Here is an 18,279-nt window from a genome sequence, read left to right as displayed (position 1 = left end):
GCCGCCGGGTTGTAGCAATCGCTGGTGGGGGTCACCAGCACGCTGTTCCAGGGGGCGGCGAAGTACTGGCCCACGGTGAAGCCGGTGGGCAGCCCCATGCCGCAGGTGAGGGGCGACCCGCTGGCCCGCTCATACACCCGTCCCCCGCAGGCCTCGGGGGACTTGCTGGCCACGGTGCCGGCGCTGTAGGCCCGCAGCGGCTGGGGGGGCGGTGGGGGCGGCTTCTGCGGCCACAGCAGGTAATCCAGGCCCCCGTCCGCATACCCTGCAGGCTTGGTGGCCCCCGCCAACGTCAAGGCCGCTGTGCTCCCCTGGCCCAGCTCGGTGCCTTTCCGGCAGTCGGGCAGGCCAGCGGCGGCCGAGTAGGCCATGCCGGGGAAGCTGGGCACGGGGCCGTGCTTGGCCGGGCTGGGGTGCGGACCGGCTACGGCCTGGCAGGCGGCGGGCGCGGCGCCCGGGGCCTGGCACTGCTGGTTGAGCTGGTAGAGGAGGCTGTGGATGGAGGGCAGGTTGGAAGGCGGCAGGGGCAGGCTGCGGCCAGGCAGGGGTATGACGGCGGCGGCGGTGGCGGCAGCCGCGGGCAGGCCGGGTGGCGGGGCGGGTGCCTCGGGGGGCTTGGGGTAGGCCAGGGGCCCCAGAGTGCTGGGCACTGGGTAGGGCGCGATGCCCACCTGCACAGCGGCCGGCGACAGCTTGGTCCGCTTGCCCTCGGCGCTCTTGAGCACGCTCTTGGCGGGCCCGGCGGGTGGCGGCGGAGCCGGAGGAGGACACAGCAGCCTTGACGACGGCCAGCAGGCCCTGGTAGCCGGCGGCGTGCTGCGGGTAGGGGCTGTAGCGCTGGCCGCTCGTGTCATAGCCGTTGACGGTGCGGCCGAGGTGCTTGTGCTGGGGCACCCGGATGTTGGTGGGGAAGATCTTGATGGACAGTGGGCTGTTGGCCACCTTCTCGGCGTAGGCGTCCAGCTCGGCCGGGCTCGGGTAACGGGACGAATGCATGGAGCTGGCCGCCGTCTCGCCTGCGAGGACAAGCCGGAGAGGAAAGCACGGGTGAGAGCTGCCCCCGTGACCCGGGGAGCCCTGGAGGCCACAGCCCCACAGCCCCGCCACCCCCAGCGGGGCTCACTCTGTGCCTCCCTCCGTCGGTTCCCCATCCATCCCCTTGCTTCTTCAGTTTGCTCATTCTATGCGCCGAAGCTTTGGATCTGATGTAAAGTATGGGAAGGAAACCATGCATTTCGTAAGCTGAACTTGCACAGACAGCACGCACTCCTGTACCACCCGTGTACCCAGGCGACGGGGCACTGCCAGTCCCCTGGAGTCCCCTGCGCCCCCGCCCATGTGAACAACTGGCCTGAAGGCAGTGTCCGTACAGGCGGGATGGAATCCTGTCATGCGTCCCCATCCGCATTGGCCTCTGCCACTTAAGGTGGCTTGTGGGATTCCCCGGGGGGCTGTGGTTCGTGCTTTCTCAGTGCTCCGCGCCATCACAAGGTCCTCATCCTTGCTACTGTTGATGGCCTTGGGGCCGAGACACTTAGCACCACGCGTCCTCATGCGCATGTTATCCAGTGATTTGTTGGGACTATGCCCAGCAGGGGGATTCGGGGCAGGTGAGTACGCAGCTTTAGGAGAAAACACCCACAGTTTGCCAAAGAGACCGTGCCAGGCTCCCCCGCAGAGCATGGGGGTTCCGGGGGCTCCGCACCCTCAGTGAATGCTTGGTGTCACCTGTCTTAACGCCACACCTCTGGGGGGCCACTCCTCCTATTTCCTCACTATCCTCTCTGTGCCTCCCTTTCCTCATCTGTAAAATGGGACAATGATGACCTGCCGACCTGTACGGGACGGTTAAGTGTGCTGCCCCGTGAACGGAGCACAAGGCCTGGAACGGGGGACGTGCTGCAGGCAGGAGCTGCCCTGTTGGCTTCCACTGGCTGCTCACACGCCCTTGCTCAGTCAAGGTGAGGAGGGAGCTTACCCACCCCGGCTGCCCAGCCCCTCCCCAAGTCTGCCTGTCACCTGCAAGGCCAGGGTGGTAACCACTGCCTTTTCTGCACGCTGTCAGCATGGGGCTGAAGGGTGCACTTTGTGTGACAGGCTGACTTTCCTACTTTTGATGGCACAACTGGCCCCTTCCATGGGGGGGATGGGCTGCTGGTGGGTGACCCCCTTCTCCCATCCAAACCCCTCCCTGGACCTGAGACATTCCTCAGTGCTGCCCAGGACCCCGCTGGGTGGGGAAGGGAGGAGGGGCCTCTATGAGATAGTTGGGAAGACCCCGAGCTCTAGAATCCTGGCTGGTTGTGGGGCTTTGTGGCTCTGGGCAAATGGCTGGCCTGGCTGAGCCTCAGTTTCCCCCCCCCGTGGAATGGGGATTGTGACTGCGCCAGTCCTGCAGCATGGCCTGGATGGATGGCTGTGCCAAGGGGCTGGTGAAGGGTGTGAGGCACATGGTCGGTGCCGGGAGCGGGTGACCTCTCTGGGCCCTGGGGCAAGGGGACCCCTCAAGGTCTCCACAGCACACTGCCTTCCTCCTGCCCCATGAGCACCCCCCTGGCCCACAAGTGACTCTCTCTGGGGGGACCTGAGAATGAGGCTTCCCCACTCCGAGGCTCTGTTCCCTCATCTGTAAAATGGGAGTGATGCTGCTGGGGACACGGCCTCCCAGGGCGGCTGCGAGTTCTGATGAGCTGCGGGCGGTGGGGTGCAGAAGCAGGTGCCCTACAAGGGAATGGTAGTGCCCTCCCCACCTGCCTGGGACGAGGAAGCGGCAGGGGCTCGGGCCACCCTTCCTTCTGACCAGCACAGGTGGGCCTGGCATGGTGGCTGGGGTGGAGTGCTGACCCCGCTACCTTCCTCAGGCCCCCTCCCCATCCGTTGGAAGGCCTCACCCCACAGCCCACCCTTCCAGAGCCTCACCCCTGCCCGATCCCCTTGTTGGGCTCACAGCCAATCTGAGCAAGCTATGTGCTGTGATGGGGAGGCACAGGCATCTTGGGGTGCAGGGGGGGCTTCACTCAGCCAGCCTTCAGAAAGCAAAACCGCTTTCTAGAAGAAAGAGCATCCCAGTTAAGGCAATGTTGAAAGAGGTGAGGAGAGAGCAGAGAAACATATTTCAGGCAGAAGAAACAGCACAGGCAAAGGTCCAGAGGTGAGGACGCCTGTCTGGACGCCTGTCCCGAGTGGGAAATGTTCGTAATCCAGAATGAGAGCAGAAGCCCAGGGCAGACCATCGGGAGACAGCGGCGGCCTGGGCGGGGGGCGGGGGGGCGTCAGGCTGGTGCAGAGGGGCCTCTTCACTGTAGGGCAGCAGTTCTTCCCCCTGCCCCCGCCCCTGGAGGGCACACTGGCCAGTTGGGTGAGGTATTTGGTCCTCACACTTGGGCTGGGGAAGCGTCCGCCCCAGCTACTCGTGTGCAGTGGGTAGTGGGCCAGGCACGCCACGGACATCCCACAGTGCACGACGGCCTCCTCCGCAGATCTGCGTGTTGGAGAAGCCCGGCCCCAGACCATCGGCAGCCCTGCCAGGTGTTAGGGAGGGGAGGGGTAGGGACAGGCACGCCTGTTAGAAAGGGCATTCCCCTCTGCCCTGAGGTGCAGGAGTGTGGTCTGACCTGGGCAGGGCAGCAGGGAGGGAAGAGGTAGGCAGCCCTCAGCATCCCAAGGAGCCTGGACCACTGCCCTCCCTCCCTCGGTCCTAACCCGGGCCGGGCAGGTGGAGCTGACCCCTGGCAGGCCACAGACCTCCATCCTGACCCTGCCTGGGGCAGCCCCCTCCTAAGTGGCCTAAAATAAACTCGGTGTGGAGAATGGAAATGTCACTTTGGCCAACGGGGGAATCTTTCTCCGAGATTGGATTTAAACTACATTATACAAGCAATTTCATGGGCACTTAGCGCCGCTCGGAGAGTCCCGCAAAAAAGGGACCAGCTCTTCATTTACCAGCCATAAATCAGCAGTTGCTATAATGAGCACAAAAATGTCACTTTTATGCAATTTTACAGATGAACAAAACTGGTGAAATTAACTGTAGTAACCTACTATAGTCAGCAAAAGCGGCTGCCGGGGAAAAAAAATTATATCTGTATGTATTTTTGTTCCTCTTAAACCCTCTTCCCAAGCAGGTTTCTGCCATTGTGGTGTGAAAACTCATTTGTCCTCACCATTATACTTTCATTTGGAGTTTATCTTGAGTATCCAATGAGCCACCAACTGTGAAAATGATTAAATCTACAAAATCTATCTAATGGATGGAATAAATTAGGTGTTTAAAACCTTTAAGAAAAAGAAGTGGGGGGGGGAAGAGTCCTCCCTGTTACTGGTTCCCATTCACTGAGAGGAGGAGCCCGTCTGGGCCCCGGCCGGTCAGCAGGGTTCCATGAGGGTGGGTTGGGGCCTCCAGCGTTTGTGGGAGCGGAAGGGGGCCGCCCTTTGGCTGCACTGAGTACGGGCTAGGCTCCACAGCCACAGCTTTTCTCGACGTCTCTTGTTTGGAGCACCTGAGCGCTCTGGGAGCTGGGAGAGGGTCCCCGTTTTACAGAGGAGGAAGGAGACAAGTGGTGGCATTTGGCAGGCAGCCTCCGGGATCTGCCAGGCCCCCTCTGCAATCCCCCCCCCCCGTACTCACCCCCGGGTACAGTCCCCTCCGAGGCCAGGCGGGGCTGACCCATGGGACCTGTGGGGTCCTGTGGAGGAGAAGCAGTGTGACTATCACTGGGACACTGGCGAAGCCCAGTGAGATGAACTGGGGTCTCCTGCCCACAGCCATGTGAGGCGGCCTCCTGGAAGCAGGGCCTCCAGCCCCGGTCAAGCCTTCAGATGAATGCGGCTCCAGCCGACACCCTGACTGCAGCCTTGGTGGGGGGGGGGCACAGAGCAGAGCTACCCAGCGAAGCCACCCCTGAATCCCTCACAGAAACCGTGAGAGAGTGTGTGTGTCTATCCGTGTCTTAAGCCACTAAGTTTGGAAGCAACCGGTTCCCACCACACTATAGGTAACTAGCACAGGCCCCGGCCTGCAGACGTGAGTCCACGCAGCTGGGCGAGGCGCAGAGCTGAGCTGCGGACCCGGTTTGCCTGCCTTCCACGTCCCCTTCACTGCACCTGCCTTAAAGTCAGCCTAGAGGCCCAGAGAGGCGGGAGGTGAGCCACCAGAGGCCACAGGCCAGGTAGCTGTCACCGCCGCCCCGGGCCTGCTCCTGGAGCCCGCCGCTTGCAGCCCGGGGACAGGTCTCGCCTGGGCCTGTGCTCAGGACTCTTCAGTGGTGTGACTGCGAGTGCTGGGGGGGGGTGTGGACCCACCCCTGTAGGTCACCAGAGTCCCTTGTGTCAAACCTGGCCTGGCGGCAGTGCTACTGTGGCCCTGGGAGTCTGCAGCTCCTACCCCACCCCTTGTTCCTGAGGGGCCCCAGGTGCCGCCAACCCAGCCTTTCCCACCAGGGGATGGCAGCCATGGCTTGGGGTCTCTGGCCACTCGGGCCAGCCTGGGCCGTGTCCCCCAGAGCTTGGTGAAGGCTCTAGACTCAAACACCCACCCATGGCCTGGAGGGGGGATGGGCAGCCACCCGTTCAGTGCAATTGCACAGGCTGCTGTGGTCAGTGTAATGACACAGGCCTCACAGGAGGAGCCGGCCGAGCCGGTGTCTGTGGGGGGCTGTGAGGCAGTGGTGAGGCTGGGGGGGCAGCGCTCACAGGGACAGCCGAGCCGGTGTCTGCGGGAGGCTGTGAGGCAGTGGTGAGGCTGGGGGGGGGGCAGCGCTCGTGGGGTTAATGTGTGGCAGGTGAGGGGGGCCTGCTGGGGGGACGCCAGGGCCTGTCTTCGATGCTACCCCCTCCCTGCCTTTCCTGATCCCTCCAGCTGGACTAGGGGACCCCCCTGGAGGTCCCATCAGTGCTTAGCTGTGGTCACCACGGGCACCACAGCAGGTACTGGTGGCCCTGGGCTTGTCCTTCTGCCCCACGAGACTCGGGCTCCCTGAGCCGGCCTGCTCGCTGCCGTGTCCCCAGGTGTCTATGGGACACACAGCAGGTCTGCAGGGGTGTCTCACTGGATGAGTAGGCTGTGTCCGGAAGGGTCCAGCCAGCCTGGGGGCCCTGTTCGCTGCCAGTCAAGACGCTGGGGGGAGCGAGTCCCAGGAGGAGGTAAGCCAACGAGACAGCCCCAGGGAGAGCTGCCTCTCGGAAGCCTCCCTCCAGCCCCGTGTCTAGATGTTTCCTGGGCCCTTGTCTATGCAGGCAGTTACAGGGCCTTGGAGAAGCAGCAGCAGTCAGAGCAAACCAGAGTCCCTGCCCTCCTGGAGCTGACAGTCTAGCAGAGGCGACAGTCCTATATGCCACGTCAGGCAGCCACAGGCACTGGGAACAAGGACAAAGCCCACGTGGTAGTTTTTAAAACCTGTCCATGAAATCTGTGGCACTCCTCCCACAAGTAGTGGAGGCCGGTGTTCCTTCGCTCGAACGTGAAGGAACTCAGCAACTCCGTTCTTCGGAGGGGACCGTGGCAGGTGGGGCGCCGGGCGACCGTCTTGGGTGGTTACAGCAGCGCGGCTTTGCACGGAGACCGAGGTGGCTCTGTGACGGTCTGTCGGGGTGCCCATCCCTGGAACCCAGCCGTCGTGCTCTGGGAAGCCCAGGCCACATGGAGAGGCCACGGGTGGGTGTTTGAGTGGACCGCCGGCATCCACCACCTGATGTGTGGGGAAGCAAGCTTCCGGAAGATTCCAGCCCCCAGCCTGGGTCTTCCCGACCCCGCTGCCAGTGGCAGCATCACGGAGCTGACACACCCTCCCCACCGGGCCCTGTCTGTGCTCCCAGGCATGCCAGATGGCTGTCGGAGGCCACCGAATCGGGGGTGTTTTGTTACACAAGCACGGTAAGCGAAACGGCACGGGGGCCGGGGAGTGACCCGGTGGAGGGGTGCCCAGCGTGGACTCGGGGATCAGCGACGAAGGCGTCTCCGATAATGTGGCCTTTGAGGGAAGGCTGCAAAGTGAGGGAGTGAGCCACGTGGCCGTCTGACAGAACAGTGGTCTCCGCAGGGGGACAGCAAGTGCCAAGGCATTTGAATAGACAGGCGTGTCTGGAGAAGTCGCGTCAGCAGGGGAGGAGCGTAGAAGGGGGACGGGGTCGGGCCCTGTGAGGGCCTGGGCTCTTGCTCCGCGGTGGAGGGTGGGGACCAGACGAGGGACGTGACCTTCCTTGAGTTTTGATGGGACCCCCTTGGGCTACAGGGTAGAAAATAGGGCAGGAAAAGAGGCCTCACGAAGAAGTCCTGGGAGCAGCCTGTCCCCACGAGACAGGGTACCCAGCAGGTCCCCAGCAGAAATGTGCTTTGCTGGGCATTAAAACTTGGGTTCTAGAAGTCTCTGACGAAGTGGGTAAAGGGGCACAGTGCAGGTCTGGGGAGAGAGGAGGTCATGGGCTGTACCCACGAGCCCTCAGTCTCTCTCCTTCCCTCTCGAATGGGGGTCAAGACAAGACTTGAAGAAAAAAGGCCCCAGATGCCAGCGTGGCCCAGCCTGGTGAGGGGGGCATTTTATTTCTTCTCTGTGCTTTTCTGTAGTCGCCAGGGGCTGGCCATGACCGTGTATCGTGTTAGGGTGGGGGACAGGCGCCCGGCTCTCCTTTCTCCCAGGGCCCTGCCCTTGACGCCTGCGTCACACAGTGGCTTCAAAGCCACCTCCTCTTCCCCTTGGCCTTGAGTAGCCCGAGCCTCTCCCTGGCTCCCCGCCCGGGCCCCGGGCCCCCGCCCCCATCAGGCTGCCTCTGCTCCTGAGCAGAGCACAGAGGGCGGCGGCAGCCTTTTGAGAAGGCATCATAGCAGGGGGGTGGGGTGGGGGGGGAGAAGGGGGGCTGAGTCAGACATCTGGGTTCAGATCCCGTCTCTGCCACACACTGTGTGGCTTCAGGCAGGCCGCTGCCCCTCTCTGAGCCTGTTTTCTCTTGTGTAAAATGGGGAAGCGGCTGCTGGTCTTGGAGAGTTTTTATGAGGACCATAAAGGGGCCTGTCTTCGGGGTGCTATGATTGCTGGTGGTGGTGAATTCACTATAAAGCCCCGTCCACTGCCTCCAAGCCCCCAGGTTCATCTCTGTAAGACCCTCCATTGAGCCCCTGTTTGTGTGAAGTCTGAACCGTTCAGGCTGGCATTTGAGGCCCCAGCCATGTGACGGCAGCCCTCCTTCCCCACAGGCCCCTGGACACACCCGCAGTGTCCTCTGGGCCCCATCTCACACGCCCACTGCCACCCTCGGTTGCGCGTTGGTCTGGGCCAGGCCTGGTGTCGAACCCTTAAAGCCCTGCCCTTCTGACGGCCTCGTGGCAGCCTGGGAAGTGGTCCTGGTTTCAGAAGAGGAGGGGAGACGTTCAGGGAACAGGGTGTCAAGTGCGGATTGCAAATGCGACTCCCTGCATGTCGTTGCTGAGTATTGGACGACACAGGGGCTGGGAATGGGCCAGAAGGCCCAGGCGGGGCAGGGACTGAGGTGGGTGGGGAGGCTGTGCCCGGCCCAGAGGTGCGCACCCCAGAAACTGTGCTCCGACACCACTCAGGGCAAACCGTGCACCTGCTGGATGGGAGGTGGCCCGAGGACCACCAGTTCGAGAGCTCTCAGGGCACAGAAAGGATTTGTGAGCCAGGATCTGAGCCCCGTCATCTGTCCCCTGGGTACCCGCTCTCTGGTCACGGACGCCGTGGCTCGGGACAGGTCTCTCCCCCTGATGCTCTTCCCCTCGGTAACCAAATTCCCACGGGTCCTTTGGAGCCCAGCTGGAATGATGCCCCCTTGTGCTCATGTCCTGTGGACAGCGTCCTCATTCAGTCTGTGTCTGTCTGTCTCTCACACTCTGGTGGGAAATCCTCCGTCTCCAGCCTCCCCCCGCCACCCCCCAGTTCCTGATGGAGAGTGGTGAACCTGGGGTTGGGTGGAACTGTGCATATAGCGCCTGGCACACGGGTGCCTGGATTACGCACCACGGGAACAGAGTAAGAAGCTGGGGCTTTGATGCTCTGGGTCTCCGCGGGGACGGGCTCCACACACCTTCCCCGGGGCCCCCAGGCTCTAACTGTCTGTTGTCTCCTGGGCTCCACACACCCTCCCCGGGGCCCCCAGGCTCTAACTGTCTGTTGTCTCCTGGGCTAAATACCCTCTCAGCACCCTGACCCCTGAAAAATGTGGAGCCCCGGCAGGTGTTTGCACAGTGCTGAGTCCAGCGACTCCCCTGTTCTGAGGCCCCCAGGAGGTGGTGGGGGCAGCAGCCAGACAGAACGTGGACTCCCGTACGCAGAGACCACGGCACCTGCCCTGTGAGCTGGGCCGCCCCTGACCCCCGGCCCCCATTAAAGTCCTGTCGGGAAATTTAAAAGGCTGGCTGGCAGTGCGGAGGAATGTCACTGCCATTACGTTAATGTTATGGGCCTTTTACAGGTGCCTTAAAGAGACGTGATTATTAACGAGTATATTAAGCCAATTAAAAGCAGCCCTTTGAGTGGGGTTTAATGTTGCTACAGGGAGACAGGAGAGCGGGACTTGGCAGCCCCCCTTGAGGAGGGGAGAAGCACGGGGTGGGGGGATGGGGGGGGCTTTGTCGGAGAGACGGCACAGGTGCAAAGCTCGCACTCGGGCTGGGGTCGGGCTGCGGCGGACTGACGTGCAGCGTTACCACTGCTGTGGCAGACCTGGGGCAGGCCACTGAACGGGATCCTGGGTTTCTCATCTCTAAGGGGAGGCAGGGGTGGACAGATCACAGGTGGCTGAAGGCCCCGTAAGGCCCGTGTTACTCGCTTCCCGAGGGGCAGGTGGACGACGGCATGGTGGTAGATTCAGGGGTGGGGGGAAGACGCCAGCCCAGAATTCCTGCTCCCAGCCTCCGGGGTTCTCCATGGGACCCCAGGCACCTCCCATGGCCACATGCCAGCCCCTCCAGGTACTGTCCAGCTGAACGCAGGCCCCTGCTGGCCCACTGGACACACTCCTACAGAAGTTCTTCCCTTGCGGGACCTTGGCTTTTCTTGACTGTAAGATGGAGCCGACTGTAGCTTTCCCCCAGGAGGAGTGGGAGGACTAAAGGTATGCCAGGCACACAGTAGGTGCTCAGCAAATGCCATTTCTTTCTCATGTGGTTGCAGATTTTGCCTGTTGCCTCTTCCCTTCGGGCTCGGGGAAGCCACAGCACGCGTGGTACCTTGTGGAAACGGGGGAGGGGTGTCCCAGGCAGCTCCAGGGCACACGGGGTCCCTGAGCACAGGGCTTGGACCAAGCCCGCAGGGAGGAGCAGCCTGCATCTGCATTCCCCTTCGCTGCCGACACTCTGCCCTTGGAGGTGGCAGCCTCCTGAATGCTCAATTAACGTGACACTAATTAGCCGGTGGCAGCAGCAGAATCCCTAATGAGGCCGCCCAGGAAGGGGGGAGGCGGCTGGGCCGGGGCAGATGCAGCTGTCTTCTGGCCTGCACCAGGAGGGTGCCAACCACCCTGACCTGCCCCCAGCCCGCAGACTGCGGTGTGAATCCAGCTGCCCCGCTCACCAGCAGGGTGACCTCAGGGAGGTGACCGCAGCTCCCTGGCCTCCATCTGCCCTAAGAGAACAGAGTGGGGATTCCATGAGAGAACACATGTCAGAGATCTTGGTGTAACGTGGGTTCTCAGAAAAGGCTGGCCGCCTGCCTTCCAGCTCTTTCTGGACCAGACTAGGCAGTGCAGGGTAGCGGTTATCACTGGGCACTGCAGGAAGGATCCTCTCCTCCTCTGTGTGTGTGCACATGTGTGCCGGCTCCCACGTACACACGCTCAGATGCTTAGCGGCACACGTGTGGAGTCACAGGTGCGCAGATATTCAGGGCCGTCCTGTACGTAGAGACCAGGGGGTGCTCACAGGCTCACGCGTGCAGCCACACACGCCTTCCACACCCTGGAGTGCCCGAGGGGGCCTGGAGGGCTGGGCGGACTTTAATCCCTTCCCAGCCTGACCTTCCTGCCGCTCACCTGTGTCAACCTTTCCCTTACCTACTCCCTGAGTGGCCTCTGAGAACCTACTTCTCCCTGTCTCCCTGTGCCCAGCCTGCTGCCCACTGCCTGCCCGATGCCCTTTGGAACCGCTGCCTCATCTCTCCTCCTTGTGGCCACATACATTACCCCCCCACTCCGTCTCCATCCACGATCACGTGGGTCTGACTCATCCACCCTTCCCTTCGCATGTGCCCGGCCCCCTCCCACCCCTTGCCCCTCCACATTGTTCTCTCTCTCTCTCTGCAGCCACATCCCTGGCTCTCTGTTCTAGATACTGGTCCATCGTGAGTGCTGCAGACACCCTCTCTCAATCTTTAGCTAGTCTTGACTTTTTTTTATGGTGCATTTTGCTGAGCTGCAGTTTTTCATTTTAATGTGTTCCAACTGGTTTCCTTTATTTGTGCTTTCCCCCTCTCTTTCCGTTTGCAAATCCTTCCTGGAGGATATTCCCTGTCATTTGCTTCAAAGAATTATATGGTTTTGCTTTGCATGGTACCAGATTTTTAATCTGTCTGGAATTCCTCATTGTGTGTGGTGTGAGGTAGGGCTCCAATGTCATCCATTCATTCCAGAGGTCCTAGCACTGCATGTCCATCCCAAGGGATCTGCAGGGCCTGCACACTGGTCCATTTCTAGATGTTCCGCTCCCTGCCCTGGCTTCCTCTGTCCCCATGCTGATCCCACTACCTCAGCCTTAAGCCAGAGCAGTACTAGCTTGGTCCCCTACCCTTATACTTCTTTGTCAGAAGTGCCTTACCCTTTCTTGGTCTTTTGTTCTTATCAACTCCAAAGTTAGCCTTTCAAGTTGCACGCGTGTGTGCACGTGTATTCACACACACACAAATGGTCAGGATGTAAGGACTGGATTTATTTCCCCCCTATTGAATCTCTGTCCACGTGCAGGATGTATATCTATGTTTATTCTGGTCTTTAAAAAATATCACTGAGTACACTTTTCTCCACAAAAATCATTTACCTCTTTCACCAATTTATTTTAGTTTCTTAATACAGTAATACCATAACATGGATAAAACGGACAATTCCTAGAAGACACAAACTACCTGACTGACTTACGAAGAAACAGAAAATCTGAACAGAACTGTAACCAATAATGAGCTGGATTTAGTCCTCAAAATACCCCCAACAAATCCACACCCCAGTGAGATCCCACTTCACACCCAGGGGCACAGCTGGGATCAGAAAGCCAGGTGGTAAGTTTTGGTGAAGGTGTGGAGGAACTGGCACCTCCCCCGCGGCTGGAGGGCGCGCACAACGGCCCAGCTGCTCTGGAAACTGTTCTGGCAGTTCCTCAAAGAGTCCGACAATGGCCATGTGCCCTAGCAACACAACTCTCAGGTTTACCCACAAGACCAACAAAAACCTATGTCCCTGCAAAGATTTGTACGCGAACATTCACGGCAGCATTACGATCGCCCCAAAGGTGGAACAACCCACACATCTGTCCACTGACACGTGGTAAAGAAAACAAGACGTAGCCATGCAAGGGAATATTCCTCAGTGATGACGAGGAATGAGGTATGGGCACGAGATACTTGGGGGCTGAACCCCGAAAACATAGGAAGTGAAAACAGCCAAACACAAAGGGCCGCACGTTGTACAGCTGCATTTATCCAGAACGTCCGAGACAGGCATATGCAGACACAGAGTTAGCGAGTTGAGTGGTCAGGCTGTGAGGAGGCCGGAAGGAATGGGGACTGACCATTCATGAGGGTGGGGTTTCTGTCTGGGGCGATGAGGCAATGTTCTGAAACTTAATGGTGGTGATGGCATGACCCTGTGAATTCACGCTACAAAGTACTCGCCAGTACACTTTGAATGGATGGAGTGTGTGGTAGGTGTTACCATACGTGGAAAGCTCTTTCCAAAAAAAAAAAAAAAAAAAAATGGGGATAGTATTTTTTTTTGAAATGTGATTTCCAGGGCTTTGTAGCTGGTGTAGAGTAGGAGCCAGGAAAACGCCGTGTCCAGGCCAAGCCTGGCCTGCTGCCTGCTTTTGTAAATAAAGTTTTATTGGAACACAGCCACGCCAATTCATTTCCCAGCGTCTGTGGCTGTTTCCGCGCTACCACGTGGCCCAGCGGAGTAAGTTACCATAGAGACTGTACGGCCTGCAGGGACGAAAATATCGGAAAAGTTACAGGAAGTGTTCGCCAATGCCCGTTGTAGGGGTACGCGATGGCGTTTGTGTGTTGGCCTTACATCTGCAAGCTTGCTGAATTCTTTTGGGGTTTCTACACAGCTAGTTTCACTTCTTTCTGATCCTTATAGCTTGTTATTCATTGTCTCCGTCTCACTGAGCTGGCTAGGACCTCGGTGCAGCGTGGAAAGGCCGTGATTTGGACCTTTGTCCTGCTCTGGTTTTAGCAGCCCTCAGGTTGGTTCGTGGTGGATTATGCTCGGCTGCTCCATTAACAGAGGAAGGGGCCTGCCTTCTTCGTGTAAAAGCTGATCTTTATTTGTTAAATCCTGCAAAGGGGGCTGCCTCCATCTGGCCGTCTCCCAGCCCTTCATCTCTGAGCTGCTGTCCTCTCGTAGGCAGCGTTCCTGTGGCGGGCGTGGCACCGGACCTTCCTTCTGTCCCCAGGCTGCACTCAGCAACAGCTATGTAATTGAATCTGCTACCAGGGGTTTGTTTTTAATTTTATTGGAATTTTAAATTGCTTTGTTTCTTCCGTATTTTATTAGTGCCAGTGGAAGCAGCTGCAGGAATGCTCGTGGAGCTGTACTTCCAGCCTCTTGGGGTCAAGGTTGGTGGGAGAGGGGTGGGAATGGGGGAGAAGAGCCTCTTTCTGCTCCTCCTGGGTTAGCAAGCCCTTCCTCCCCTGAAGACGAGAGAGTGGGCTGGGAACCTTTTGTCCCTTGGGGAGTGTGGGGAGGGGGGCGCCCACTCTCTGGGGGGAGGTGGGGCAGGTAAATTGTTTGAGTCTGCCACCAGGCCCTGGAGGTTCTCTGTTGTTGTATCTTCACATCACAGTGGAGTTAACAGGCCCGGAGATGGCTGGTCACTCACTTGCCCAAGAGCACACATGCACGCACGCACACACACAGGCGCGCGCGTGCGCCCCATTTGGGGCACAGCCAGGATTTGGCCCCCAGACCATCTCCGTCTCAACGCCTTTGTCCTGGGGACTCCTGGGAAGGAGGGCAAGGTGGGCACGCTACTCTCACCTACGGAAGGGCCGTGTGAGGCACAGAGAGGCTGTGTCGCTTACCCAAGGCCGGGCAGAGCAAGGGAGGCAGCTCACATCAGTCTGCTGGGGTGGCGGCCTCAGCTCTGCTCTTCCTGGATGGCAGATCCCTGAATGCCACCCCCAAACCCCCGCGGTGTCTCCCCGGGGCTCTCTGCACAGCCTATACTTAGAGCAGTGTGGGCTCCAAGTTCACGTATCAACACCATGATGAGAAAGGCAAATATTTATTAGCAGGGAAGGTCCTGAGCAGCTGAGAGAAACATGCTCCTGTGTCAGGTGTGGGCAGGTCCTGTTTGGGACCCTGGGACTCTGGCCAGCTGGGAGCGCCCAAGAAGTTAGGCCTGAGGTAGGAGAGGGGAAATGGACTCCCCTGCCCACTGTGTGCACGCACATACGTACACACACCTTTTTCCTTTTTTCCTCTCCAGGTCACTGTCTCAAGTCACTGGAACAGGCTTCAACGGCCAGCTGCCCAGGCTCCTGGACACAGGGTCACACCACCTCCTGGCTCCTCTACCTGCCTGACCTCAGGCCCCGGAGAGGGAAAGTGCCGCCATTTCTGGCTTGCTGGCCATGTTCTGGGCATATGTGGTTGCCATGGCTCGTGTAGCCTTGTGGAGGCAGGCTGCTCTGATCCCATTTTATAAGGAATGGCGGGAGGGCATCTCAGACTGGGCCATGTCTTCCCTCGACCAGGCTTTTGACATTACTGACACAGGTGGTCAGAGCTGGACGGCTTCCCAGGTCCACCTGACCCGACCCCTTGCTTTACAGAGGGGAGAACACTGGTCCTAAGAAGCCGCCCAACTTGTCCAAGGTCACAGTACACATGGCCCAGTCGAGAGCCTTCTCCTGTGGTAAGAAATGCAGCACAGCCTACGGTCTGGTCACAAAGCTCAGGGAGAGCCCTTCTCATCTCAGTTCTGCCCGAAGGCCACAGGCCAAGAGGGTCTGCTTAAGGCCTGACTGCCCCAGAGTCATGCCCGGGAGGAAAGGGCAGGAGCCTCCTCTGCCGAGCGTCTAGGCCTTGACCGGCAGCAGGGCACCCAGTTCAATGTGCTTATCTCCCTTCCTCCCCCCCTTTCCTGTGCTCTTCAATTATAGGCCTAGTCGTTGTCTTTTCCAGTAAGTGCAAAGATGTCGAAGGGTCTGAGTGAGCTGGAGAAGCAGGACGTCCTTGGTGGCCCTCTACACTATCTCGTTCAAGCCTTGGAGCAGGAAAGAAGGACCAGTCCAGGTCATCCTGCCCAGCCCCTGCCTCCAGCCAACTGCACAGGAGCAATCAGTGAAAACGCACAGATCCTTAGGGCCAGTAAGTCCATCCTGGAAGAATTTTTTTTTTTTTTTGCACAAATATACGTACATGTACAAAGATTCATTACAGCCCTGTTCTTAAGAGCAAGAGACTAGAAACAACCTAAATGTCCATCAACAGAGGGATGGTTTAAAATGTTATTCTTTACCCATGTAATGGAATACAATGCAGCTGTTAAAAAGAGGGCACACATTCTATCAGATGGTGAGTAACTGCCGGGATATACTGGTAATGAAAAAAGGCAAGGACCTGAGACCTGAGATGGGGGGATAGGAGTGTTTCTACAAAAGGTGTCTGTTGCTCCTCGTGCATGTGTGTATTTTTCAGGGGGTATTTAAGAAACTGCCAACATTGGTTTCCTCTGAGAAGGAGAGTTATTTTTCATTTTAAATCTCGTGCTTTCTGAATTGGGCACCATGGACAATCTATTCAGTGAAGTACTTAATTTAATAAAAGAGAATATGTTCTCCCTGAAGGTCATGTAAAGGAATGAAGGGGACTGTGCATGAAAACATATTCCTTGAAACCAAAGCCCCCCCCACACCAAATTATCTGTTATTGTTCTGTATTTGATAAGGCAGACAGTTATTTCTCTATACCCCTATCTCTGAAGGAACACCAGGAGAAGACCCTCAATTTTGAGGCATGTTGATATAATACCTTCTCTTCCTCCAAATACCCCAAAAGCAACATGGAACAAAAATGCAAGTTCCCTTTTTTGGCAAAACTAAGAGACCGCTAAACCCCTCAACAACAACAGGTAGACAGGCTGCCCAAAGCAACAGAGATCCAGTGGCGCCGAGGGAGGAAGTGAAAGAGAGGGCCAGAGCTGTGCATTTCAGAAAGAGCCAGCAGCATACACTTTCCAACTGTGATGGATATGCCCTGTACTAATCTAAACCCCTTTCTTTGCCGCAGTGAAACCAGGGGTGCATCAGCATTAGAGACCTTCCCTAGGCTCACTCGATTCTGAAAAGCAGGGAAGGTAGGGCTAAATAAGAAAGCCCACAAATAAGCCGTACTTGCAGGAACTGGTTTGTCTCCGAGGCCACTGGAGGGAAATAGCTGGGCTCAGAAAAACTCATCTCCTCCAGAGGCAAGTAATAAAATTGAACCAGCATGGTACTTCATTAAAAGGAAAATGAAAAAGGCAAAGCCTAAGTAATGGCTGGCAAAATAAAATAAAAATTTTAAACCCACTTCCCATCAGAAAAATGTAGCCACAGACGAGATGAAGATTATAGCCAGATATTTCACTGGAAGGGAAAAAAACCTTGTAAACAATTATTTCTATAAAACAAAAACACAAAGTAGATATACAAGAATAGAAGATTAAACTTGTAAAAGCAAAAGGGGAAAATGGAATGTACAAGGAAAACAAAAGATGCAAAAAAAAAAAAAAAAGAGCAAAGTGAAAAGGGCACATAGGGAAGACAGGCAAGAGACTTTGCTTAACTAGAGTCTCCAAAGAAGGAAAGTGATATAATACAAGCCTTGGATCTGCCTGTGAAAAGGGCACAGTACTGTGTTCCAGGAAAAAGAGACCCTGAACGGTCAACCCCAAGACACATGCTAGTACAGTAATAACATGAAAGACATGGAAAGATCAAAGTGAAATATAAAGAAGGAAAAATCAGGCTGCAACTTCTCCATGGCAACATTCGACATAGAGGAGAACAGAATATGGTCTGCAAGGATTCTCAAGGAAACAAAGTGACCCAGGGATTATTTTTCACTCATTCAAGCAGAAAGTCAACAAGATATAGCTTTCTGAACTTGCAGGAACTCCTGGAGTGCTGTTCACTTGAGGCCTTAAGCCATATACCCCTGGACTGACTTTGGATGACGGGAAACTAAGGCGTAAGAACTGGTGGTGAGCACTGACCCTATTTCTCTAGGAGACAGACTGAAATAACTGTGGAACTGTGGTGATGTACCAACATTACAAGTCCTGGGAACAGAGTAATGGTATCACTAATAACAGAAGGTTGGGAAGGGAAAGAGAAGAATGGCAGAAGTACACATATATTCTCATATTTAATAGTTGGGATCAAAAGATGTATTTTTTTTTGGATTATGATTTTTTTTTTTTAGTAATCTCTACACCCAACATGGGTGGGGCTCGAACTCACAACCCTGAGATCAAGAGTCATATGCTCTACCGACTGAGCCAGCCAGATGCCTCAGAAGATATTTAAAACTGATATCAGGTAGGGGCACCTGGGTGGTGCAGGCTTGGTTAAGGGTCTGACTCTTGGTTTCGGCTCAGGTGGTGATCTCAGGGCGGTGAGATCGAGCCCCGCATCAAGCTCCGTGTCGAGCCCCGCATCAGGCTCAGTGCGCAGTGTGGAGTCTGCTTGAGATTCTCTTTCCTTCTGCCCCTCCCACTTGTGCTTGCTCTCTCAAATAAATAAAAAAGAAACTGATGTTAGGTAATGGGAGTCTTACTACAAAGAAGTGAACTCTAAGAAAATGTAGAGAGAAAAAAAATACATTGATTTCATCATTTTGTTCATTTTAGGGACAGTAATAGATACTGTTCCAAAGAAACAGAGGTCAGGGTATTATTTGAAGTTACAGCACTGGCACAAAAACAGCCTTCTTTATGATTAGTAGTTACACAAAGCAGGACAGATCACGAGATAAGACTTTTTTTTTTTTTTAAAGATTTTATTTATTTATTTGACAGAGATAGAGACAGCCAGCGAGAGAGAACACAAGCAGGGGGAGTGGGAGAGGAAGAAGCAG

At 56.7% G+C, this 18,279-nt stretch overlaps 1 protein-coding gene and 1 long non-coding RNA gene across 2 annotated transcripts in view; one reads left to right on the top strand and one right to left on the bottom strand.

Annotated features, from left to right (window-relative positions):
- FAM222A (family with sequence similarity 222 member A) overlaps positions 1-18,279 on the bottom strand; it is a 54,938-nt gene that overhangs the window by 631 nt on the left and 36,028 nt on the right. The window contains 2 exon segments of the mRNA XM_034637997.1: positions 3-746; positions 748-1,016. Of these exon segments, the coding sequence (XP_034493888.1) occupies positions 3-746; positions 748-1,016 (1,013 nt within the window).
- LOC117795173 lies at positions 13,718-15,810 on the top strand. The gene is made up of 4 exons (XR_004619022.1): positions 13,718-13,772; positions 14,448-14,562; positions 14,645-15,073; positions 15,321-15,810. It is a non-coding gene; the product is annotated as an uncharacterized LOC117795173 (long non-coding RNA).

Source organism: Ailuropoda melanoleuca, chromosome 12 (genome assembly GCF_002007445.2).
Source record: "Ailuropoda melanoleuca isolate Jingjing chromosome 12, ASM200744v2, whole genome shotgun sequence".
Taxonomy (NCBI): Eukaryota; Metazoa; Chordata; class Mammalia; order Carnivora; family Ursidae; genus Ailuropoda; species Ailuropoda melanoleuca.
Note: the sequence above shows the minus strand (reverse complement) of the source record. Positions and strands in the feature narration are given on the sequence as shown.